Source organism: Gorilla gorilla, chromosome 4 (genome assembly GCF_029281585.2).
Source record: "Gorilla gorilla gorilla isolate KB3781 chromosome 4, NHGRI_mGorGor1-v2.1_pri, whole genome shotgun sequence".
NCBI classification, from domain to species: Eukaryota; Metazoa; Chordata; class Mammalia; order Primates; family Hominidae; genus Gorilla; species Gorilla gorilla.
The window spans coordinates 138,274,121-138,299,215 of NC_073228.2; the positions used below are offsets into that span (position 1 = coordinate 138,274,121).

Below are 25,095 nucleotides of genomic sequence, written 5' to 3' on the forward strand. Positions count from 1 at the left end.
AAACTGAGTCCCTGCCCTCAATGAACTCATAATCCAGAGCTACAGAACTGATAACAGCATACAGTTAATAGCTTTAAAATTATTCCTTCTACAAGTAGGTTATGGCAGGCCTGGTTAACAAGGACAGCCAGTGATTCTTGCTAATACACAGCTGTAAGACTTTATGATGCACATTCACTGAATCAGTTAAAAGTGTTATATCATTTTGGAAAATAATAAACTGTTTCCAAAACAATTATAAATCCCTGTAGTCACTGAATTCCTTACCTCTATTGCCTCCAGTTCCCATCTTCAGGACTTCGTTGGTGGGTCAGGAGGACTCTGAGCACTTTTGTATCCATTCTTCAGCTCAACAGGGAAAGAGGGGGTAGGAGGAGGACCTCAGCATTGCCCTAATCTTGCCCATAGTTCCACGGAACCAGAAAGGGTTAACTTTTCCCACTTTCCTTGTACCTCCCTTTTTTCAAACCCTGAATTCTGTCTCTGCTTTCAGTAACTGCCTTGACTGATAAATTACAAGGGTGTTTTTGGTTGTTGCAGGATTTTTTTGAGGCAGGGTCTCAGTGGCATGATGATGGCCCACTGCAGCTTCAACTTCCTCATCTCAAGCGATTCTTCTGCCTCAGCCTCCTGAGTTGCTGGGACTATTGGTGTGCGCCACCATGCCTGGCTAATTTTACTTTTTGTAGAGACAGGATTTCCTATGTTGCCCAGGCTGGTCTTCAACTCCTGGCCTCCCAAAGTATTAGGATTACAGGCATGAGCTAATGCCCCAGCTCATGAGAGATATTTTTAAGATATAGTTTCTCTTTACCATTTTTCTCCATGTAACCCTACCTGTGTGTCTTCCTCCTTTGCTATTGGGTTAGGACTGCAATGGCAGAAAGGCAAAAAAATTAAGAATATTCAGCTTTTAACTTAAAAAACACATTGTGAATGTCTAACAGGACCTATCAAGAGTTAGGCCTGGCTAACCTGATCACCAAGGCAGTCACTGGAAGCAGAGAGGGAATTCAGGGTTTGAAGAAAGAGGTACAAGGAAAGTCGGAAAAGTTAACTGTGCTTCCATGGAACCAGGGGCAAGGCTGAGGCAATGCTAAGGTCCTCATTCCACCCTCCCTTTACCTGTTGAACTGAACAATTCCCCAAATGGATACAAAAGTACTCAGAGTCCTTAGTATAACGAAGTCCTGAAGGTAGGAATTGGAAGCAATAGAGGGAAGGACAGTGACCACAGAAAATATTCAAGGTCTGTGGGAGGTCAACACCTCTGAACCCCCTGGTGGTGGGGGGCCCTTCTGGCCCATTTGCACCTTTCTTGCTAGTGTAGAAAACCTGAAGTTATCTCAGGCTAGATATATAACCCTCACTCATGTCTGCCGGAGCTCTCCCCCAGAATATGAATCATATTTGTAGGTTTCTTTGACAACCAACCACTCATTGATATGCTTGGAAGACTGCACCCCCACATTCCTTAAAAATACAATGGTACTCCTCCACCATAGGCAAGTCCCCGGACTCTGACACATATCTTCAATTGAAAGCAGACCCAGAAAGGAAAAACTGCATAATACACCATCCTTTAATGTCTGCCCAGAATTTCCAATACTAGAAACCCCACTGCAAAGCAGAAAGACTATCTGGTAGCTTCAAGGAACCATTTCAGGAGATTGTTGTGTGGGCCTCAGTATTCAAGGCTGCATTAGAAGATCGTGCGATCCTCTCACTCTTCTTGCCCCAAGTACCAGAGTTGATAAGCCACTGAACCAACCAGAGGGGAATTATTTTTGGTCCCGGTTTAAAGAAAACAAAACAAGCTGTTGATTCTGCCATGACCTCTTGGGTAATGTTGTCTCTATACCTGTGATAAACAGAAAACAACTAATAAAGGTTTATCCCGCCCTCACCCTCTTAAACCCGCTTCACAGACCTGGCTGAAACTCACATCCAGGCGAGGCGCTCACGTGACCCGTTCTAAACGCGTCATAGGGACACGTGGTTCTAGATACTTCTCCCCCTCCCCCTCAGGGATGGATTGTTGACAAGGCCGCGGGCAGTCACGTGATCTTACATCATCCCACCTCCTTTCCCTGAAATCTCTGGCCCGGATGCGTCCCTCTTTCTCCACCCCGCCGAGCCTAAACTAGTGACGGGGAGGGAGATAGGATAGTGTTTCTGTTTCGTGGTCTCTGAATCCACAACCTCTAGTCTGAACACAGAGAACACAAATTTGTCGATTACTTCAGGAAGCCCAGGCGGAACCGCGCCCCGCTGAAGGGCTCGGGGAAGGCGCGCTGCCCTGTCCCGCCCCCTCCTCCCCCAGCACTCACACTGTGGTAGCGGCGGAGGGCGGAGGGATCCGGAGGCGGCGGAGGGAGACGTCATTGCAGGGTTGTTTGTCAGTCTCGGCGGCGGCGGCGGCGGCGGCGGCGGCGGCGATTCACAGTGATTCGGCCGCCGCGCCGGGGGGTGGGGGGGCTGCGCGGGACTCTTTTTTTTCAGACTGACCGCGGGGCAGCTGCGGAGCATGTCGACCCCGGCCCGGAGGAGGCTCATGCGGGATTTCAAGCGGTAAGGGCCTTCACCTTCGCCTAGATGACGGCCCCTCAAAGCTGCGGGGCTGCAGGGCGTGGATCCCAGACACCTTCCCCTTGTGACCCTTAGAGGGCCGGCTGTGGGCCCAGCGGGACTGGCGGAAGCCGGGTCCTAGCCTCGGCCCCTACTCCCATAAGCTTTGCCGCTCGTTCTGGCGCCCGAAGAAATTTTGATACTGCTTCCCCTCCCCCCAAAAAGTAAAACGGTGTCGATCGACTGGTCTAGGGTTCCCTGCTGCCCATTTCGGCCAGCTGCCCGGCGTCTCGCCCGGGCGATCAGACATCATCCGCCCGCCCCTGCACCCTGCGGCGCCCCCTTCTTGTCCCCTCAAAGTGAGCTCCTGCGGGAGCTTGTTCCTCTCCGGCAGCACCAGTCAGCTTTGTTTCACGGCCCCGCCGTCTTCTCCGAGGAGCCGTGTTGGGGCGAACCCCTCTCCCGACTCCTGCCAATCCTTTCCATTTGTGCCCTGAGGGTGGGGTCCAGTGCGTGAGGCCCGGAGGTTAACCCATCCCCCGAAACCCGACTCTGTCCCCGCCCGCCTGAAAGGACCTTGGGAACTGACTTAGAGATCTGGGACCTTAGAGCTGGCCACCCCGGCTGCCAGTGCTTTCTGGAACTCAGCTCTGGCTGGTGAAGAAAGCACTATCTATAGCCTCCCGAGTCTGGAAAAATGCCTTCCCTTAGACTGGCGCTAATCTGATACGCCCTGGGCCTCCTTTGGTAAATAAAATAGGGTTTTGTTAGGAGGTATTGGGGTTGTGAGATAGAAAATGATTATTCCGTTGTTTACCTTTTATTGGATACTTAGAGACATAGAAAAAATAAGTGAGAAAACATCATTTTGATACTCTGCACATTTTTCTTAACATTTTTTCTGGGGACACCTGCCCTAATTGAACAAAATATCTAGCATAAAAACTTAGATTTGTCGCTCAGGAAGTCACTTCTCAGCTATTATAAAGCCTATGTGAGGCACTTGGATTTGGCCAACTTATTTAATTCATTCGTAGCTTCTCTTAGCCATTTAAAGGTAGGCGTCAAGCAGTGCAGTTCTTCTAAGGCTTCTGTTCGTGGTGGCCTAATTTGCTTGAGATTGACTAAAAACCATTTTTTTAATGTGGACTAGTTGCAAATTATGATGCCCCATGAAAAACAACTGCATATGTATTTGTGTGTGTATATAATGTAGCATTTTTAATTGAGGTTACAGTCTCTGAAAGGAGATGCCCTTTTTGGTGCAAAAGTCATCTTTCTAAAGCTTGAAATCAGTGTATTTGATTAGCACTCATGACTAAAATTCAGATAGTAAACTAGTTCATGTCATTGTCGCCCTGGCTCCTTACTGTAATGCTCTGCTTAATTCTGAGTTGAATGCATGGCACCTTTTGTAGTTTCCAGAAATCTGCAGGTTACAAGAATTTGACTATGACGAATGTTGGAAAGCCTTGTGTTGAGTCTCCTGATCTGAGATGTGGATTTGGTGTTAGTGCAGAGCCTTTAATATAGGGACTGGCAGAAAACCTACTGATTACTTTTTACAGCCATTGCTGTTTGAAGCAAAAGGAATAGAGTAAATCTGCTGCCTAATACTAGTTTCCTAGTTAAATTTAATGTGTTTTCAGTCATTTCGTGTTTACACTGAGGTTTGCTTTTTTTTTTTTTCTTGTAGCCATTTTGCAGAAGTAGCCTGGTTAGGATACACAGTCTTTGCATGTTTAGAGCAGCAAAATCAATGGTTCTGTAAAAATATTACTTGCTTTTGAGGTTTTAAACTTTTTTTGGTGTAAGAGGACAGTCTATATACATCAATTCTTTTTTTTAAAATATATTTTAAACTTTAAGTTCTAGGGTACATGTGCACAACGTGCAGGTTTGTTACATATGTATACACATGTGCCATGTTGGTGTGCTGCACCCATTAACTCGTCATTTGCATTAGGTATATCTCCTAATACTATCCCTCCCTTCTCCTCCCGCCCCACAACAGGCCCCTGTGTGTGATGTTCCCTTTCCTGTGTCCAAGTGTTCTCATTGTTCAATTCCCACCTATGAGTGAGAACACGCGGTGTTTGATTTTTTTGTCCTTGTGGTAGTTTGCTGAGAATGATGGTTTCCAGCTTCATCCATGTCCCTACAAAGGACATGAACTCATCCTTTTTTATGGCTGCATAGTATTCCATGGTGTATATGTGCCACATTTTCTTAGTCTAGTCTATCATTGTTGGACATTTGGGTTGGTTCCAAGTCTTTGCTATTGTGAGTAGTGCCGCAATAAACATACGTGTGCATGTGTCTTTATAGCAGCATGATTTATATTCCTTTGGGTATATACCCAGTAATGGGATGGCTGGGTCAAATGGTATTTCTAGTTCTAGATCCCTGAGGAATCGCCATACTGTCTTCCACAATGGTTGAACTAGTTTACAGTCCCACCAGCAGTGTAAAAGTGTTCCTATACATCAATTCTTGAAGAGATAATCTTGATAATATTGAAAGAGGGATGATTCTCAAGCCCTTTCAATTTTTAGATAATTTGGAGAGGTATTTAATAAGTATATATACCTGGTTAATATATTTAAGTCATATGGTTCATTTTAGTTCACAATAACAAGGAAATGGAGTTAGTCTATGTCTCAAAATAGATGGTATAGTGTCTGTAGGTGTTTACGTGGCCTCCTTAGTGGCCTTAAATGTTCAACTTTTTAAATTACCGCGCTGGATTTCCAGGTTACAAGAGGACCCACCTGTGGGTGTCAGTGGCGCACCATCTGAAAACAACATCATGCAGTGGAATGCAGTTATATTTGGGTGAGTTGAAAGGTTTAACAAATAATAGGTGTGTGCTGAATCTTTAAGAAAAGTAAACATATAACAACTGTCTAGGAAAAGAAACTGAGGTGGAATGAGAGATCTTAAGGACTAAAACTGCAAGATAAATTAGAAAAAAAAATTTTTCAATTAGAGTTTTGGCCCAGCACAGTAGTAGCTCAACACCTGGGAGGATCGCTGGAGCCCAGGAGTTCACCAGCCTGGGCGATATAGTGAGACAGTGAGACTCTGTCCCCTCCCCACCAAAAAAAGAGTTTTGGCCCAGTCTGGGCAACATAGTGAGCCCTTGTCTCTACAAAAAGTATAAAACTAGCTGAGCATGGTGGTGCATACCTGTGGTCCCAGCTACTTGGAAGGCTGAGGCAGGATCACTTGAGCCCAGAAGTTTGAGGCTGCAGTGTGCCATGATTGTGCCACTGCCCTCCAACATGGGCAGCCAGCAGAGCCAAGAGCCTGTATCAAAAAAAAAAAAAAAAAAAGGAAAAAGTTTCAGCAGTTATACAAAGTTTATTTGCTCTTTGATGTTATTACATATGGTTTTATAATCTCTTGGGGTTTTACTTTTAAAATACTATTCAAAACTAAATGGAATGGAATAATAAAGGAGAAACAATAAGTTACTTTATATAAAACGTATCACGCAAATGCTCTCATTCTGTTGGAGCTGTTAAAAGGTTTGGAACCAAAAATATTAAGAACTTCCACTGTGGCAAGAATTTAAGTGAAAATAATTCACAGCCCAGTGTGAAATAACAGAATGCAGCCATTTGAGAAGCAGTCGTAAATTTTACCTGCTATGTATATTGCGTATATGCTTTTTAATTTAAAATTTCCTTATGCTTTTTCTTTGGTTTTTCTAGACTTGATCTATTTTTTCTTTCATTCCTTTGAAACTAGAGTTGTGCATTAAAAAGTAAAAGGAGTATGTTGATAAACAGAATTCTGACACTACAGAATCAGCTACAAGAGTCTACATTTAAAGACTAGTGGAAAATGAGTGAAGTTCATCCTCATAAAGTACTTCTGAATCTGAGTTGAATACATGGCACCTTCAGGATATTATCCTGCTGCTTTGAGATCCTGAATATGCCTTGCAAGTAATAATTAAACTTTATGCTGCTGCTTAGGAAAGATGAAATTGGGATGTGGGGACAAGGATCTGAGCAAACAAATCTGGCTTTTTGGTGACAACTATGCTTAGCCTATTTGAATAAGAGTTATGGCTCCATTGGAAAGCAGGACACTTGGGTTTAGCATCATAACTAGAGTATTGCTTTACGTCGTATTGCTGTAAAATGAAAAGATGTCTTTTCCTCTTAAGAATATACATATGGGCCAGGTGCGGTGGCTCACGCCTCTAATCCCAGCACTTTGGGAGGCTGCGATGAGTGGATCACCTGAGGTCAGGAGTTCGAAACCAGCCTGGCCAATATGGTGAAACCCCGTTTCTACTAAAAATACAAAAATTAGCCGGGCATCTGTAATCCCACCTACTCGGGAGGTTGAGGTAGGAGAATCACTTGAATCCAGGAGAAGGAGGTTGCAGTGAGCCGAGATCATGCCATTGCACTCCAGCCTGGGGGACAAGAGCAAAACTCCGTCTCAAAAAAAAAAAAAAAAAAAAAAAAAAAAAATATATATATATATATATATATATATATACACATATGTACAAAATGACTGGTCAGTATTAATGAAAGTTTTTTTGTGCTAAAATTATGGGCAAGTTTTTTTGTTTGGTTTGGTAAAACCACCCTAAAAAGAAAGCTTAGAATGAAAGTTAATACTTTATGCCTGGGTCTACGAAAATCCAGGGCTAAGGTGTTACTAAACTCTATCTTAAAACTCCACAAATCATCAGAATGAGTCCCTCTTTTTCTGTTGGAGTTTATCCTTTCCATTCTTGAAAATGAAGAAAAAGCAGAATGAGAAACTTCTTTTAATCAGAAATCTTCTTGTTTTCAGACCAGAAGGGACACCTTTTGAAGATGGTAAGTCATACTCATTATGTTTTCTATAGTGTTATGAGGTTACTTTTTAGTAGAAAATTGTAACACCAACATATCTACTTGAAGCCATTTTCTATGGTTAATAGGCCAAGTTAAAAGTAAAGCTATGGAAAATTTATAAGGGACTTCTTCCCACTGCAGCTTGGTCACCTCCATTGGTAACCAATATTAAAGGTTACTTTAATATTTTCCTGTATAACTGTAAGCCTGGATGGCAGTGTTTATGTTAAGAATAGTTTAAATTTAGGTGGCCTTAAAGATATCTCTGAGGTGAACACCAGAAGAGTAAATCATGCTTTTTTACTTTGTTATCTTTGATATTTGACAGGGTGTTGAGCTGAAATTTTTCATAAACATACATAGCTGCCAGTAGTTTCAAGTACTACTAGCATTTAACACCCATAAGTAGTTACCATTTTGCATAATCTTTGGCATCTCAAGTTGGGTATTTTCATCAGGGGCTAGGAAAATGGGAAACTAGTTCTAATACCGAATTTATAATTGAACTTATCAAACTGATTTTAACCAGGAACTTAGACTTTTCCCAATTGTAGTGTTGGATTTTAAGAAATTATTAAACATCTTTGTTATCATTAACAAAGTGACTTCAGAATTAATCCATCAAAAATATTTATCCGAGAATACTGACTGCAGCATTTTGTAAGGACGTAACCTGAATGTCCAGTAGGAGAAATGGTTAAGCAAATTATGATGTATCTGGATTCTGGAATATGTACCTGTTAAAGAATAAGGTAGATTTGGACATACTGTCTGTCTTAAGAGGACAAAAAAACTGCACGATAATGTTTGTCATAGCATCACATTTTTAGCAAATACATATATGCATGTGTGTCTATGTTAAAGGGTTATATATCAAACTGTTATCAGTGATTATCTGTGGGGGGGGTAAGGAGTTGAAGGAGGTACTTAAGGACGTTACCTTTTTTCTCTACATCAAGGCTTCTCAAGTGTGTGATCCATAAACCCCTTGGGGTCTTGGAGACCCTCTCGGGGGACCCATACGATCAAATCTCATCCTACTAAGACTGTTGACCTTTGCATTGATGGTACAAAACCAATGGTGGCTATAACTACACCTAAGTAGTTTCATATCTTAGAACAAATCAAGGCATTAGACAGTGGCACCAAACCATACTAACAGTGATTATATTCTTTGCATTTTAAAAGATGCCAGTTGGCCAGGGGCAGTAGCTCACACCTGTATAGCCAGCACTTTGGGAGGCTTAGGCAGGTGGATCATGGATCACTTGAGCCCAGGAGTTTGAGACCAGCCTGGGGGAGCCCTTCTCTACAAAAAATTAGCCAGGCATGGTGGTACATGCCAGCTACTTGGGAGGATTACCTGAGCCCAAGAGGTCAAGGCTGCAGTGAGCCCTGATGGAGCCACTGCGCTCCAGCCTGGGTGACAGAGTGAGACCCTGTCTTTAAAAAAATTACCAATTTTTCTTAATTTCTTAATTTAAAGACATTTTTATTAGTATTAGGAAGCTCTGGACCCTTGAGTATCTATGTGTTTTTTTTTTGTTTGTTTGTTTGTTTTTTTGTCTCGCTCTCTCACCCAGGCTGGAGTGCAGAGGCACAATCTTGGCTCACTGAAGCCTCCGCCTCCGAGGTTCAAGTGATTCTTGTGCCTCAGCCTTCCAAGTAGCTGGGATTACAGACGTGTGCTACCATGCCCGGCTAATTTTTGTATTTTTAGTAGAGATGGGGTTTCACCATGTTGGCCAGGCTGGGGCCTTAAACTCCTGACCTCAGGTGATCTGCCCACCTTGGCCACCCAAAGTGCTGAGGCATGAGCCACGCCCAGCCGAGTATCTGTCTTTTTAATATTCTGTATGATATGAAGTAGAATGTATGAACAAAGCACTTCTGCATGTCATAGTATGATAGTTGTCTGGAAGAAAAGCACTTCTACAGTTTGAGTTGCAATTTGAATGACTTTTTTCATGGAACATTTTTTACTTGAAAATACAGACAAGCTGTGGTTATTCAGGTTTGAATATATGGCAGACATATTCTCAGAAGTAATGTAATAAGCTCAGTGTGGTGGCGGGCACCTGTAATCCCAGCTACTCGGGAGACTGAGGCAGGAGAATTGCTTGAACCTGGGAGGCAGAGGTTGCAATGCGCCAAGATCGCACCATTGCACCCTAGCCTGGACAACAGAGCAAGACTCCATCTCAAAAAAAAAAAAAAAAAAAAAGTGGGGGGATCTAAGTGGGTTGTTAGGTTAAGGATAGCAACTGAAGATATTTGTTGCTGTTGATAAAATAACAGCTTCCTGATACTTACTTTTTGATGAGATTAGTGGGTAGTGTTACCTGTTGTGATTTTTTTGATAGTATATAATGGAATATGGCAACATTTGGAGGATCTGTAAACTGGAGTCACCCAATATTTTGCAGATGTCCCATGAGTAATAATACAAAACCGTGAATGGGTAAAACATGTATGTGAAGTGAACAGATTTTAATGTAACTGAGTACAAAAAGTTGACTAATAATTTCAGATTCTATACTGCAGCAAACCTTTAAAAGAACTACCATTTCTTCTTTGGTATAATATCAAAACAGAATAGCTACAGTCACCTGAAAAAGCTATTCAAATACTACTTTTTTTGCTGGGCGCAGTGGCTCATGCCTGTAATCCCAGCACTTTGGGAGGCCAAGGTGGGCAGATCACCTGAGGTCAGGAGTTCAAGACCAGCCTGACCAACATGGTGAAACGTTGTCTCTACTAAAAATACAAAAATGAGCCAGGCGGGATGGCATGTGCCTGTAATCTCAGCTACCCCAGAGGCTGAGGCAGGAGAATTGCTTGAACCCAGGAGACGGAGGCTGCAGTAAGCTGAGATGGTGCCATTGCACTCCAGCCTGGGCAACAGTGAGACTCTGTCTCAAAAAAAAAAAAAAAAAAAAAAAAAGGAAGAAAGAAAGAAAGTACTCCTTTTTTCAAGTACATATTTGTGTGAGGCCAGATTTTCTTCATGTACTTAAACAGGATGTTGTAATAGATGGAGTGCAGAAGCAGATAAGAGAATCCAGCTGTCTTCTGTTAAGCCAGTCATTAAAGAGACAGTTGCAAATATGTAAAACAATGCTTACACTTATCACCAACTTGGGGAGAAATATAATTTTAATTTATATTCTGTGTAATGGGTTTGCAGTTTAACCTACCTTTTTTTTTTTTGGAGACAGAGTCTCGCTCTTGTCACCCAGACTGGAGTGCAATGGCGCGATCTCTGCTCACAGCAACCTCCGCCTCCCAGGTTCAAGCGATTCTCTTGCCTCACCTCCTGAGTAGCTGAGATTACAGGCACCCCCATACCCAGCTCATTTTTGTACTTTTAGTAGAGGCGGAGTTTGACCATGTTGGCCAGGCTAGTCTGACCTCAGGTGATCCGCCCACCTTAGCCTCCCAAAGTGCTGGAATTACAGGCTTGAGCCACCCCACCTGGCTACAGTTATTTTTAATGAAGATTTTCTGAGTTAAAATTTTTTGTGTGTGTGTGTGAGACGGAGTCTTGCTTTGTCACCCATGCCAGAGCATAGCAGCATGTTCTGGGCTCACTGCAACCTCCACCTCCTGGGAGGGTCCTTTGCCATGTGGTAGTCAGCCCCTCTCAAAATCCTTTGACCAACTCCCATTCTAAGCTATAATAAACTATTTGTAGTTCTTCAAATATGCATTTTAAATCTTGGTAGCTAGGGCCGAGTTGCCTTCCAAAAATATGACAGTTAACACTCCCACCAATAGCAACATGAATGTGCTTGTTCCCCAACCGCTTGCCAATGCTGCGTGTTACCATTCTAACATAAATAGAGTATATTTAGGATGTTTTGTGTGCTGAACCAAAGTTGACATACTAACTTTTATGTGGTTGTACAAAAACCAGTATGCAGTTGAGAACTGATGAAGAGATTAAAAAGTCGTGCTTGTCTTTACTATAATTATTTTGTTTTCTCTCTAGGTACTTTTAAACTAGTAATAGAATTTTCTGAAGAATATCCAAATAAACCACCAACTGTTAGGTTTTTATCCAAAATGTTTCATCCAAATGGTAAGTAGCATTTTATAGATTTTGCAGATGATAGTGGGGAAAAGAGTTGTTTCCCTCCTTTTAGCTCTTTCACCTTACTTTTTACTGTTACGGCTCACTTGTAGGTGTTGCTTCCATGTCCATGTGAGCCATGTATTTTGTTGTGGATTTTTTTTTTTTTTTTTTTTTTTTTGAGACAGAGTCTGGCTCTGTCGCCCAGGCTGGAGTGCAGTGGCGTGATTTCAGCTCACTGCAAGCTCCGCCTCCCGGGTTCACGCCATTCTCCTGCCTCAGCCTCCTGAATAGCTGGGACTACAGGCATCCACCACCACGCCTGGCTAATTTTTTATATTTTTAGCAGAGACGGGGTTTCACCATGTTAGCCAGGATGGTCTCAATCTCCTGACCTTGTGATCTGCCCACCTCGGCCTCCCAAAGTGCTGGGTTTGTTGTGGATTTTTGGTTTGTTTCTTATTTCTTCAGAGACAAAGTTATACTCTGTCACCCCTGCTGGAGTGCAGTGGTACAATCACAGTTCACTGTTACCTCAAACTCCTCGGTTCAAGTAATCCTCCTGCCTCAGACTCCTAAGTAGCTGGGACGACAGGTGTGGACCACCATGCCCAGCTAATTTTTTTGTTTGTTTTCTTTTTCTTTTTTGTAGACACAAAGTCTCTGTGTGTTGCCCAGGCTGGTCCTTGAACTCCTAGCCTCAAGCAGTCCTCCCACTTTGACCTCCCAAAGCACTGTGATTACAGGAATGGGCCGTCTTTTCCAGCCTTTAGCTATGTTTCTGTAGCTAGACTCTTACAAAGCTTCCAAATTTGAGGTCAAGTTGTTTTAATAACTCCTGAATTAAAAGTAATACATGGTCGGGCATGGTGGCTCATACCTATAATCTCAGCACTTTGGGAGACCAAGGTGGGCGGATCACCTGAGGTCAGGAGTTTGAGACCAGCCCGGCCAACATGGTGAAACCCATCACTACTAAAAATATAAAAATTAGCCAGGCATGATGGTGGGCACCTGTAATCTCAGCTACTCAGGAGGCTGAGACAGGAGAATCACTTGAACCTGAGAGACGGAGGTTGCAGTGAGCTGAGATCACAACACTGCACTTCAGCCTGGGTGACAAACCAAGACTCTGTCTTCAAAAAAACAAAGGTAATATGTAAGCCAGGCACAGTGGTGCACACCTGTAGTCCCAGCTACTCCAGAGGCTAAGGCAGGAGGGTGGCTTGAGGCCAGCCTAGGTAACATAGTAAGATCCTGTCTCTACTAAAATAAATAGATAAAAGTATTATCTATTTATTTGTGGAATTGTGAAAAATAAGAAAAATCTGTTGGCTAAAATTAAGCTTTTCAAAATACAATTTTGGCTAGGCGTGGTGGTTCATACCTATAATCCCAGCACTTTGGGAGGCCAAGGTGGGAAGGTTGCTTGAGACCAGGAGTCAGAGACCAGCCTGGGCAACATAGTGAGGTCCCATCCCTATAAAAAACAAAAAAAAAATCAAGGCATGGTGGCGCACACCTGTTGTCTCAGCTACTTATGGAGGCTGAGGTGAGAGGATCACTTGAGCCCAGGAGGTCAAGGCTGCAGTGAGCCATGACTGTGCCACTGCACTCTAGCCTGGGCAACAGACCAAGAACCTATCTCAGAAGTACAATTTTGCATATACAAAGTTGGAGTCAAGGACCACACACAGTGGTTCATGCCTATTAATTCCAGCACTTTGGAAGGCTGAGGAGGGTGGATTGCTTGAGCCCAGGAGTTCAAGACCAGCTTAGGCAACATGGTGAAACCCTGTCTCTACAAAAAATACAAAAATTAGCTGGGCACAGTGGTGCGTACCTGTATTCCCAGCTACTAGGGAGGCCGAGGTGGGAGAATTGCTGGAGCCTGGGAGGTTGAGGCTGTAGCAAGCCATGATTGTGCCACCGCACTCCATCCTGGGTGACAAAGCAAGACCCTATCTCAAAAAAAAAAGAAAATTGGGATGTTATATATAAAATGAGGTGTTTTTTTTGGTTGGTTGGTTTTTTTTTTTTTTTTTTTAATATACTGTGAACATTTTCCTTATTAAATATTCTGGGCTGAGCGCAGTGGCTCACACCTGTAATCCTAGCACTTTGGGAGGCCAAGGCAGGTGGATCACGAGGTCAAGAGATCAAGACCATCCTGGTCAACGTGGTGAAACCTCATCTCTACCAAAAATACAAAAATTAGCTGGGCATGGTGGCGCATGCCTGTGGTCCCAGCTACTCGGGAGTCTGAGGCGGGAGAATTGCTTGAACCCGGGAGGCAGAGGTTTCAGTGAGCCAAGATCACGCCACTGCACTCCAGCCTGGCGACAGAGCAAGACTCCATCTCAAAAAAATAAATAAATATTCTGATACATCATTTTTAATGGCAAAATGTTCTGTTACATAGATTTATCATATTTTTAACCAGTGTCCAATTGTTGATAGTTTTCAATTGTTTACAATTTTAAATAGCACTTTGAACATTCTTAAAAATCTTAAAAATTTTTTTGTTGTTGTTGAGAAAAACACTCGCTGTGTCACACAGGCTGGAGTACAGTCGTGTGATCTCGACTTATTGCAACCATTACCTCCCGGGTTCAAGTGATTCTCTTGCCTCAGCCTCCTGAGTAGCTGGGACTGCAGATGTGTGCCACCATACCCAGCTATTTTTTTTTTTTTTTTTTTTTTTTTTTTTGAGACAGAGTCTTGCTCTGTCGGCCAGGCTGGAGTGCAGTGGCATGATCTCGGCTCACTGCAACCTCTGCCTGCTGGGTTCAAGTGATTCTCTTGCCTCAGCCTCCCAAAGCTGTATATCCAGCTAATTTTTATATTTTTAGTAGAGACGGGGTTTCACCATGTTGGCCAGGCTGGTCTTGAACTCCTGACCTCAGGTGATCCGCCTGCCTTGGCCTCCCAAATGTTGGGATTACAGGTGTGAGCCACCGTGCCCGGCCTCAAAATAAATCTTTTCAGATACTAATTATTATTTTGACTGAGTTTTTTGTTTGTTTTTTTAATTGCTGCATAACAACTAGACTAAGTTTTTTAAACGTGGGGATTACTGGGTCAGAGGCTTGTGTGTTTTTAAAGCTTTTAATGTCATTTTCCATTTTTTTCCTTCAGTGGAATTGTTCTCATTTTCACTTCATAGAGTAGTTTGTTACTATTCTTCACTAAACGATGGCTAATTCCTTTATAATAAATTTGGTCTTCCTTGACATCTTGCTGTTTACATCTATTACATTTATGTTTCTGGATTATGAATTACCATGTGAAAGACTTCTCCAAATTCTTGAAGCTCCTCTTCAGTCTCACAGCCTTTGCTTATTTAAATGTGGTGTTCCCCATCAGCCAACTCACTTTCAGGAAGGACATTTTTAGAGGTCCTCTTGGTCGTGTCTCTAGTACTGCAGAATACATTATAGAGCTCCCTACCCAGAGGAGAGATGTGTTTTGTTTGTGTCTGGAATCAAGGTGACTTTCCAGTAATAGATACTACCTTTGGCGCTTCATTGCTGTGAAGTTGCTTTTTCCTTCTAGCTGCCTTTTTTGCTTTTTTTTTTTGTCCAAGACAGGTTTAATTTTATTTTCTGTTTCTCTTTTTGGGGAAGTTCCCAGGTCATTTACCATTTATTCCACTGTAGCTTTATCTTGCTTAGACTTGTTATTGAGTCAAACCAAACCAATTATGATAAGGGGGTCTTTAAATCAAGGTGGGAAAGACTGTAGAATGAGTAAGGGATATAAATATAGGGTTATCAACTTAAGCAAACTTTTAAGAAACCACAGTGTATTTGGTTTTCATATCTCTTCATATTTATAGCATGGTTTCCCTTTTTTTCTGCTGAGTACTTTTTTATAATTTAACTTTCTGGTTTATTTTTTTAAAAACATTTATTGAAATATAATTTACACACCAAGCTGTTCACCCACTTAAATTGTACAGCTCAAATGGTTTTTAGCATAATCATAACCATCACCATGACCACTTTAAAAACAACAAAAAGCCCCATAACTATTATCTTAGCAGTCAACTCTGTTTGTCTTAACCCTCCCCGCTTCAGTCCTAGGTAAGTGTTACCCCAACGTGTTTTCCCTCTAGATTTGACTATTCTGGATATTTCATATAAATGGAATCTTATACTATGTGGTCCTTTGTGACTGACTTCTGTCACCCAGCATAAAGTTTTCAAGGCTCATCTATGTTGTGATATAATAGTATCTGTGATTCATTTTTTATTGTTGAATAATATTCCATTGTATGGATATTCTGTATTTTGTTCATTAGTTGATAAGATATTTGAGTTCTGATTTACTTTTGGATTCTCAGAAATAGTTACTCAGAACTTTAAAATTGTTTTACACTTTTATGGGTTTTACAGAGTTACTAATTTTTGCTTTGGGCAGCTAAGTTTGATGTTTCTGTGGGATGGACAGTAAGTTGGCTTTGAAGCTGAGAGATAGATCTAGGCTAAGGCCAATGATTGGGAATACTGAGCACATGGATGGTAACTGAGGCCACAGGAGTCAATAGGATTGCCCAGTGTGTGTGTAAAGGGTAAGAAGGAAAAGGGCTTAGGATAGAGTCTGGAAGAATCACAGTGTTTAAGTGTGATTTGCTCCCCACTCCCTGTTATGGTTTGCTCCATGAAATGGTATCTGTAACATTTAAATGCATTTACCCTTTGTTTTACATAGCAGTTTACTTCTAGAAATTTTTTCTACAGATAGTCTCACAATTGGGCAAATACTTAACGTTCATTGCTTGTATTTTCACAGAATCAGTCTAAAAAGGGAAGAACCCTCTCAGATGTTCAGGACTTTTGATACCTTAGTCACTTGATTTTTTTTTTTTTAATGAAAGGAATATGTATACTCATTGCACAAATAAATCATAAACACAAGGAAGGATAAAGAAAATAAGATAGGCCAGGCACGGTGGCCCACGCCTGTAGTCCCAGCACTTTGGGAGGCTGAGGCAGGTGGATCACGAGGTCAGGACTTCGAGACTAGCCTGGCCAGCATAGTGAAACCCCATCTTTACTAAAAATATAAAAAATTATCCAAGCATGGTGATGTGTGCCTGTAATCCCACCTACTTGGGAGGCTGAGGCAGGAGAATTGCTTGAACCCAGGAGGCGGAGGTTGCAGTGAGCCGAGATCACGCCACTGCACTCCAGCCTGGGTGACAGAGCGAGACTCCATCTCAAAAAAAAAAAAAGAAAAGAAAAGAGGATCATCTGCTGGGGGTGCTGTGGCTCACGCCTGTAATCCCAGCACTTTGGGAGACCGAGGTGGGCAGATCACCTGAGGTCAGGAATTCAAGACTAGCCTGGCCAACATGGTAAAACCCCATCTCTACTAAAAATACAAAAATTAGCTGGGTCGTGGTTGTACATGCCTGTGATCCCAGCTACTCGGGAGGCTGAGGCAGGAGTATTGCTTGAACCCAGGAGGTGGAGGTTGCAGTGAGCCGAGTTCTCACCACTGCACTCCAGCCTGGACAACAGACTGAGAATCCATCTCAAAAAAAGAAAAAAAAAAAAGGGCCGGGCACAGTGGCTCATGCTTGTAATCCCAGCACTTTGGGAGGCCGAGGCAGGCGGATCACCTGAGGTCAGGAGTTCGAGACCAGCCTGGCCAACATATGGCAAAACCCCGTCTCTACTAAAAATGCAAAAATTAGCTGGGCGTGGTGGTGGGCACCTGTAATCCCAACTACGTGGGAGGCTGAGGCAGGAGAGTCCCTTGAACCTAGGAGGCGGAGCTTGCAGTGAGTTGAGATTGCACCATTGCACTCCATCCTGGGCAACAAGAGCGAAACTCCATCTCAAAAAAAAAAAAAAAAAAAGGAAAAGAAAATAAGATCATCCATAACCCTACTATTACAAATATCCACTACTTACATTTTGACATTCAGTCTTACAAATGTTTTTTGACTACATATACTTTAAATGAATTTATATAAAACTTTTTAATCAAAATAGGAAATTATAAATAATTAAAAACTTATTTTTAAGGTAATAGTCTGTGGATGTCTTACTCTATAAACAGTAGATATGTATCATTTCTGGTGATTGTGTTGCTGTTGCTTATATGAATGTATCAGTTGTTGTTTATTTAGCCAGTTCCCTCTTTTATGGACCACAAGGTAGTTTTAGTTTTTCACTTTTTTTTTTTTTTTAAGATAAGAGTCTCGCTCTGTCGCCCAGGCTGGAGTGCAGTGGCGCGATCTGAGCTCACTGCAACCTCTGCCTCCTGGGTTCAAGCAATTCTTCTGCCTCAGCCTCCTGAGTAGCTGGGACTACACGCATGCACTACCATGCCTGGCTAATTTTTGTATTTTTAGTAGAGACGGGGTTTCACCATGCTGGCCAGGCTGGTCTCGAACTCATGACCTCGTGATCCACCTGCCTCGGCCTCCCAAAGTGCTGGGATTATGGGTGTGAGCCACTGCGCCTGGCCTTCTACTCTTATAAGTAGTAGTATAGTGAACATCCTGTAAGTAAATCTTTGTGCATGTCCACATTTATTTCCTTAATTTCTAGGAGTGTAATTGCTATGTCAAAAATAAGCAGTTTTTTAAAAGCTTTAAGAATATTTAGAAATAACGGAATTTAAATAGATTGCTAAATGATGTGTGTTGAAGAAATTTAACTCAAAGCCTACTGATCATAACATGCTGTCTTAGTTCATTTTCTGCTACAACAGAATAGCAGGGACTGATAATTTGTAAATTTGTAAATAATAGTAGTTTGTTTGGCTCATGGTTCTGGAGACTGGGCAGTCCAAGAGCATGGCGCTGGCACCTAAGCAAGGTCCTTGGTGCTGTGACATCCCATGGTGGAAGGCAGAATGACAAGTGAGCACACAAGACATAAGAAAAGGTGCCAAACTCATCCTTTTATCTGGAGTACACTCCTGCCCTAAGCACTCATGACCTAAGCACTTCTTAAAGGTCCCACTTCTCAACAGTGTTACAATGGCAATTAATTTTTTTTTATTTAATTTTTTTACTTTTATTTTTTTGAGACAGGGTCTTACCCTGTCATCCAGGCTGGAGTGCAGTGGTGTGATCTCAGCTCACTGCAACCTCTGCCTCCTGGGTTCAAGCGATTCTCCTGCCTCAGCCTTCCAAGTAGCTGGGATTACAGGCATGTGCCACCACGCCCGGCTAATTTTTATAATTTTAGTAGAGATGGGGTTTCACTGTGTTGGCCCGACTGGTCTCAGACTCCTGACCTCAAGCAATCCTGCCTGCCTCGGCCTCCCAAAGTGTTCAGGACTGGCGTGAGCCACCGCGCCCAGCCTCCAGCAATTACATTTCAACATGAGATTTGGAGGGAACATTCAAACCGTAGCAGGTGCAAAATAAGAGACCTTAGTTTTAAGACAGGTTATCCTGTGATACAGAAGAATTTAGTTATTACCTAATATTTAAAACTTCTAAGCCAAGCATTCTGTTTGTGGTAAAGATTTCTCTTAACTGTTAGATATGGCAGAGTGAATGTGTAACTAATTTTAGTGTTGTCTTTGCAGTGTATGCTGATGGTAGCATATGTTTAGATATCCTTCAGAATCGATGGAGTCCAACATATGATGTATCTTCTATCTTAACATCAATTCAGGTAAGTGTGTGTTAGGATGTATTATAATTTGTCAGTATTCTGTAGGATATAGTCAGCTCCTTAGCACACAGGTAACCAATGGCAGAGCTTGGACAAGAATCCATGCTTTTCAGCTAACTTTTCTCTTTCAGTAGTGCCTACTTGGGATCCAGTCTGCAGTCCCTTTCCTGATTGTGTAAGTTACATGTTCTCACAGGTCAAACCTAATTTGTGTCCATGAAGCATAGCCAAGGGTTGTGGAAAAGAAAAAATGGCTTGGAAAAACCATAGGAACCTAAAGAAACTGCCAAGTGCAGATAAGCATTGAGTATGTTACCACATCCAAGAAATTCTATTTTTAAAAAAGAAAGGAAAACTAATGTAACCATTTGTCGAAGCAGTCTGGCAGAATATTTCAGAATAGATCTTTGAATGAAAATTTAGGAGGGGTGGAGTGAGGGGTGTTTCGGTTTTGTGGATTTGAGAGGAGCAGAAATAATATGTTGGTTTGTGATGTTCTTTTTAAAGTTTTTTCTCTCACACTTGTTGTTTTTTTTTTTTTTTTTTTTTTTTGAGACAGTGTCTTGCTCTGTTGCCCAGACTGGAGTGCAATGGCACAATCTTGGCTCACTGCAACCTCTGCCTCCCGGGTTCAAGTGATTATCCTGCCTCAGCCTCCTGAGTAGCTGGGACTATAGGCACATGCTACCACGCCTGGCTAAGTTATCGTATTTTTAGTAGAAATGGGGTTTCACAGTGTTAGCCAGGATGGTCTCGATCTGACCTCATGATCCGCCCGTCTCAGCCTCCCAAAGTGTTGGGATTACAGGCCTGAGCTACTGCACCAGGCCAGTTCTGGTCATCTTACAAGCGTTGTTTTTCAACCTTCCTATCTCATTCTCTTCCTGCTAAATGTATATGTTTTGTTGATTAAAGGAAATAAGACTTATCTCCCAAATTTACTGTCAGACTTTTGCAAAGTAACTGCAGTAATAGAGTTTAACCTTGGAAAATGTTGGTTACTGAGAGAATTATTGATATTGTATCTTAACCAAATTAAGCTGTTCATTTCCTTGGTTTAATGAGAACGTCTCAATATGCTTAAGAATATTCTTTTCTGATTTCTTTGAAATTATAGGGTTTTTTTTTCTTTTTTTTTTTGAGACGGAATTTCACCCTTGTTGCCCAGGCTGGAGTGCAGTGGCGCGATCTCAGCTCACCGCAACCTCTGCCTCCCAGGTTCAAGCAATTCTCCTGCCTCAGCCTTCCAAGTAGCGGATTACGGGCATGCGCCACCACACCCGGCTAATTTTGTATTTTTAGAAATTACGGGGTTTTCTCCATGTTGGTCAGGCTGGTCTCGAACTCCCTACCTCAGGTGATCTGCCCGCCTCGGCCTCCCACAGTGCTGGGATTACAGGCGTGAGCCACCACACCCGACCTCTTTTTCTTTTTTAATAGAAACAGGGTCTCCCTATGTTGCCCAGGCTGGGCTTGAACTGCTGGGCTCAAGGGATCCTCCTGCCTCGGCCTCCCAAAGTGTTAGGATTACAGGCACAAGCCACTGTACCCAGCTGAAATTATAGGTCTTAAAGCAATTGAGAACTTTATTTCAGAAGCTTAAGTTCCTTAGCAGCAGGAAACCCCATAGTATTTATCAAATCATTTCTAAAAGTATTTAGACCCAAAATTATATGACATGTTAATCTCTGAAGTAATTTGTTGTTTTGTATAACTTTTCTGTAATATATTCCATATCTGACCCCTGTTAGTATAAAGAACAACTATGCAAATCTGTTTTTTCTTTTCTTTCCTCCTAGTCTCTGCTGGATGAACCGAATCCTAACAGTCCAGCCAATAGCCAGGCAGCACAGCTTTATCAGGAAAACAAACGAGAATATGAGAAAAGAGTTTCGGCCATTGTTGAACAAAGCTGGAATGATTCATAATAGACAACTGGTCTGTTAATCTTTTTCATCATTGTTGTGTATAATTTACCTCTCAGTAGAAAGGCTAACAAATTTTAAGTGCCACAGGTTTTAAGGATTCTGCAGAAAAAAAAAAAAAGTCCTTCAGTGTAGAACCTACAAAAGCTTGTGTATCTTGATTAATGTACTTTTTATTGCATGGTGTGAACTAAGTTATTGCTGCATAAATTTGTAATATATCCTGTTTGTATTTTTTTCCAAGTGTATAATGTTGGTGTGGAGTTTTCATGACAGAATATACACATTTTGTAAATCTGTACTTTTTTCAAATATTGAATGCCTTATTTTTGAATTCTTTAGATTTTTAAATTGGAGAAAAGCACTTAAAGTTTTTTATATATGAATATTACATGTAAAGCTGTTAAAATACATAACTTCAGTGCAAGAGACTTTGTCACTTATTTCCTTATGTGTGTAGGAGGGGTTAATAAGTCTCTAGCTCTCCATCTATTGATAGTTTCATTTACAGTTTCAAAAGAACATTCTTATATTTTATCAAGGAAGTCTTCAAATTTGATTCTAAATAGCAATTATAATCTCCAACTTTATTTTGAATGTACCTCTATTAGTTTCAATTGAGTAATTCTAGACATAACTGGTTTGATTCTGTCCAACTCTGTATTTAGGCCATTTGTTACAGTTTCTTCATGCATTACTTACTGTTAAAACTGTACCTTTTGCGATTTCACAGTTGGCACTTCTGCCATGAGCAGAGAACTGATGCGACTTGTTTTACTGCTTGGTAGCACTTTAAAAAATTTTTTGATTAATGAAGAAAGTAAAACCATAAACATTTGCCAAAAATTCATGCCCCAGTATTAGCAATGAATTAGTTGCTTTGGTTTGAGAAAGGCACATATTGGAGGGAAATCTTGGTGTAACTTAAATATTTGAAAATTACCTTTAATGCAATGCATATCTGTTCATTCTGGGAAATGTTTTAATGCCAGGGCCTGCTGAGTTGCTTCTTCTTGTGGAGATTTTTTTTTTTAATCTCCTGAGTTGTATAAAAGTTGTACTGCATCTTAGTTTACTGGATAAATTTAAAACACAGTATTGTAGAAAGCTAATACAAAACTATCCTATGCCTTCAAATAGTATAGAAAATGGAAAATATACAAGTAAATTCTGTTGAACCACCTGTGTAGTCTCTCTAGTAGTTAAAACAGCTATTTTAGTAACCCCAAGAGTTTCTTCTCATATCCATAAAATTGGATTACAGTATGGCAATATCTACAGCTTCTATTCATTATGCAACCTTTAACATTGATTGGATAAATGCTTATAGGCTGGGCCAGGTGGCTCCCACCTGTAGTCCCAGCACTTTGGGAGGCAAAGGCGGGAGGATCGCTTGAGGCCAGGACTTTGAGACCAGCCAGGGCAACATAATAAGACTTTTCTCTACTTTAAATTTTTTTAAAAATTAGTTGGGCATAGTGGCGCTTGCCTGTAGTCTCAGCTACTTAGGAGGCTGAGGTGGCAGAATAGCTTATGCCTAGGAGGTTGAGGCTGCAGTGAGCTGTGATTATGCCATTGCACTCCAGCCTGGGTGACAGAGCAATACCCTGTCTTTAAAAATAAAAGCTATTACTTGGCAAATTCTGAGGTAAGTGTATGATCTTAGGGAACTTTGATACAAATGGGGATTCACTCACTGGAATCGTGGCTCCCAAAAAGATGCTTTAATTGTGTGGTGCTTTTATAGTTTAGCTCCAAAACAAACTATAGACATTCACTCCAGTAACTCCTAGATTAAATATACAGTAGCTATGAGGGTCTGCCCTCTTATTTCATTAAATGCTATTTGGTTACTATTTCAACATCCATTTTTATCCTTGACCTGTTTTTGCCTTTCCCAGTTTAAAACAGGAACATTTCAAGCATTGGTAGATAATTATAAAGAAGTTACATGTTACTTTACAGGGAGGTCAGTGAGTTCTAACTCCAAAATTCAACATATGCATAAAACTCATAGCATCCACAATCCTTTTCAAGAAAATCCTTAAGAAGGTTCAATCTATACATAACTCCTCACTTTTTTCTGCAGCCTTGGAACAGATTCCTATTTCTTTGGTTAAGTACCAGATATAAACCTTCGATTTACAAGGTTAAGTCATACAAAAAGTGTTTACTTTAAACTCTAGGTCAGTTTCATAAATGTATGGTAGGGCAAGAAGCTAGAACTAAAACGTTTATTTATGTTGGTACAAAGTTATATTGATGGATTCATGTTAAAAAGTTTAAATGCATGTGTGATACAATTCCCTGTAACAATACCCCTAGCACAGAATAATCTGTGAAAGGCACTATTCTAAGCACTTTTAACATATATTATTTCATTTCAAATTCACAAATACGGTGGCTCATGCCTGTAATCCCAGCACTTTGGCAGGCTGAGGCGGGCGGATCACCTGAGTTCAGGAGTTCAAGACCAGCCTGGCCAACATGGTGAAACCCCGTCTCTACTAATAATACAAAAATTAGCCGGGCGTGGTGGCAGGTGCCTGTAATCCCAGCTACTCGGGAGGCTGAGGCAGGAGAATCACTTGAACCTGGGAGGCAGAGGTTGCAGTGAGCCGAGACCTCACCACTGCACTCCAGCCTAGGCAATAAGAGTGAGACTCTGGCTCAAAAAAAAAAAAAAGATGATAATGAAACTAGCCACAGAAAGACAGATGAAGTGACTTGCTCAAGATCAACCAGCCGGCCGGGCGCGGTGGCTCACGCCTGTAATCCCAGCACTTTGGGAGGCCGAGGCGGGCGGATCACGAGGTCAGGAGATCGAGACCATCCTAGCTAACACGGTGAAACCCCGTCTCTACTAAAAATACAAAAAATTAGCCGGGCGTGGTAGTGGGCGCCTATAGTCCCAGCTACTCGGGAGGCTGAGGCAGGAGAATGGCGTGAACCCGGGAGGTGGAGCTTGCAGTGAGCCGAGATCGCACCACTGCACTCCAGCCTGGGCGACAAAGCAAGACTCCGTCTCAAAAACAAAACAAAACAAAACAAAACAAAACAAAAAGATCAACCAGCCAGTAAGTCATAGAACTGGGATTTGAACCCTATGTGGTCTTATCCAGAAATGTGCTATCTTTTAAGAGGTTGAGATTGGTTTTAGAAATTCTGCAGAACTTCAACATTCATCCAAATTTGTGGAAATACTTTTAACTGATTTAGTTTTATACAGACTTGTGTCTACTCCAATGAAAAGGTTTCCTTTTTTTTTTTTTTTTTTTCAAGACAAGGTCTTGCTCTGTTTCCCAGGCTGGAGTCCAGTGGCTCCAGGCAGCTCACTGCAGTCTCAACCTCCCAGGCTTAAGTGGCCCTACCACCTCAACCTCCTGAGTAGCTGAGACTACAGGTGCATGCCACCATGCCCGGCTAATTTTTTTACTTTTGTAGAGACAATGTCTCACTATGTTGGCCAGGCTGGTCTCAAAGTCCTGGGCTCAACTGATCATCCTGCCTGGGCCTCCCAAAGCACTGGGATTACAGGCATGAGCCACTGCACTCAGCTGAAAGGGTTTTCTTGACTACCATTTTCCACTGACTTTAGGAACATTTTCTGGTTTCTATATAAAGGACTGACTTATCAATAAGCCACATTTTTCCCCTTCCTGGAAATATCCTTGAGTCTGTAGGATTTCTCTCCTCCACCCACCCCCCACACCAAGTTTCATTAATATGAATAACTTTCCATGCTTCTTGTGTTCACAGAATGGCCTGGGAATTTTTAGTTGAGCCAAAAAGATGAATGAGCTGTGCCCATTACAAACCTTGTTGGTTATCTGACTGCTCCACAGCTCTAAATTCACACTCATGTAGGTGGAAGATAGCGGAGAAGTAAGTTATTAAAGGTGTGGTATTATTAAGTTTGTTTAATGCTCATTAAACAAAGTTAACTGCCTACTTAGTTTATTCATTTAGTATTCTTTAAGAGATAACCCTGAGGATCATAGTACACTTCAGAGTTATGTCTA

At 41.7% G+C, this 25,095-nt stretch overlaps 3 protein-coding genes across 6 annotated transcripts in view; 1 reads left to right on the top strand and 2 right to left on the bottom strand.

Moving 5' to 3' along the window:
- The window catches only part of CDKL3 (cyclin dependent kinase like 3), a 138,606-nt gene extending 136,649 nt beyond the window's left edge, over nucleotides 1–1,957 (bottom strand). The window contains exon 1 of the mRNA XM_063705904.1: nucleotides 1,931–1,957. The gene's annotated coding sequence lies outside the window, so the exon portion shown is untranslated. The remainder of the gene's footprint in view (nucleotides 1–1,930) is intronic.
- On the bottom strand, nucleotides 1,565–2,556 carry LOC109025021 (actin nucleation-promoting factor WASL-like). Of its 4 annotated transcripts, none has more exons than XM_063705907.1 (2): nucleotides 2,331–2,556; nucleotides 1,565–1,861 (listed from the first exon to the last, which is right to left on the bottom strand). In XM_063705907.1, the coding sequence occupies exons 1-2, from the start codon at nucleotides 2,554–2,556 to the stop codon at nucleotides 1,782–1,784; spliced, it is 306 nt and encodes a 101-aa protein (XP_063561977.1). In that variant the 3' UTR covers nucleotides 1,565–1,781. The 4 variants fall into 4 exon arrangements, with proteins under 4 accessions (XP_063561977.1, XP_063561976.1, XP_063561975.1 ...); XM_063705906.1 differs by having other exon boundaries at nucleotides 2,242–2,556; XM_063705905.1 differs by having other exon boundaries at nucleotides 2,203–2,556.
- Nucleotides 2,352–22,256, top strand: UBE2B (ubiquitin conjugating enzyme E2 B). The gene is made up of 6 exons (XM_031010702.3): nucleotides 2,352–2,571; nucleotides 5,323–5,403; nucleotides 7,390–7,415; nucleotides 11,425–11,514; nucleotides 19,060–19,148; nucleotides 20,948–22,256. The coding sequence occupies exons 1-6, from the start codon at nucleotides 2,528–2,530 to the stop codon at nucleotides 21,074–21,076; spliced, it is 459 nt and encodes a 152-aa protein (XP_030866562.1). The 5' UTR covers nucleotides 2,352–2,527; the 3' UTR covers nucleotides 21,077–22,256.
- The last annotated feature ends 2,839 nt before the right edge of the window (nucleotides 22,257–25,095 follow it).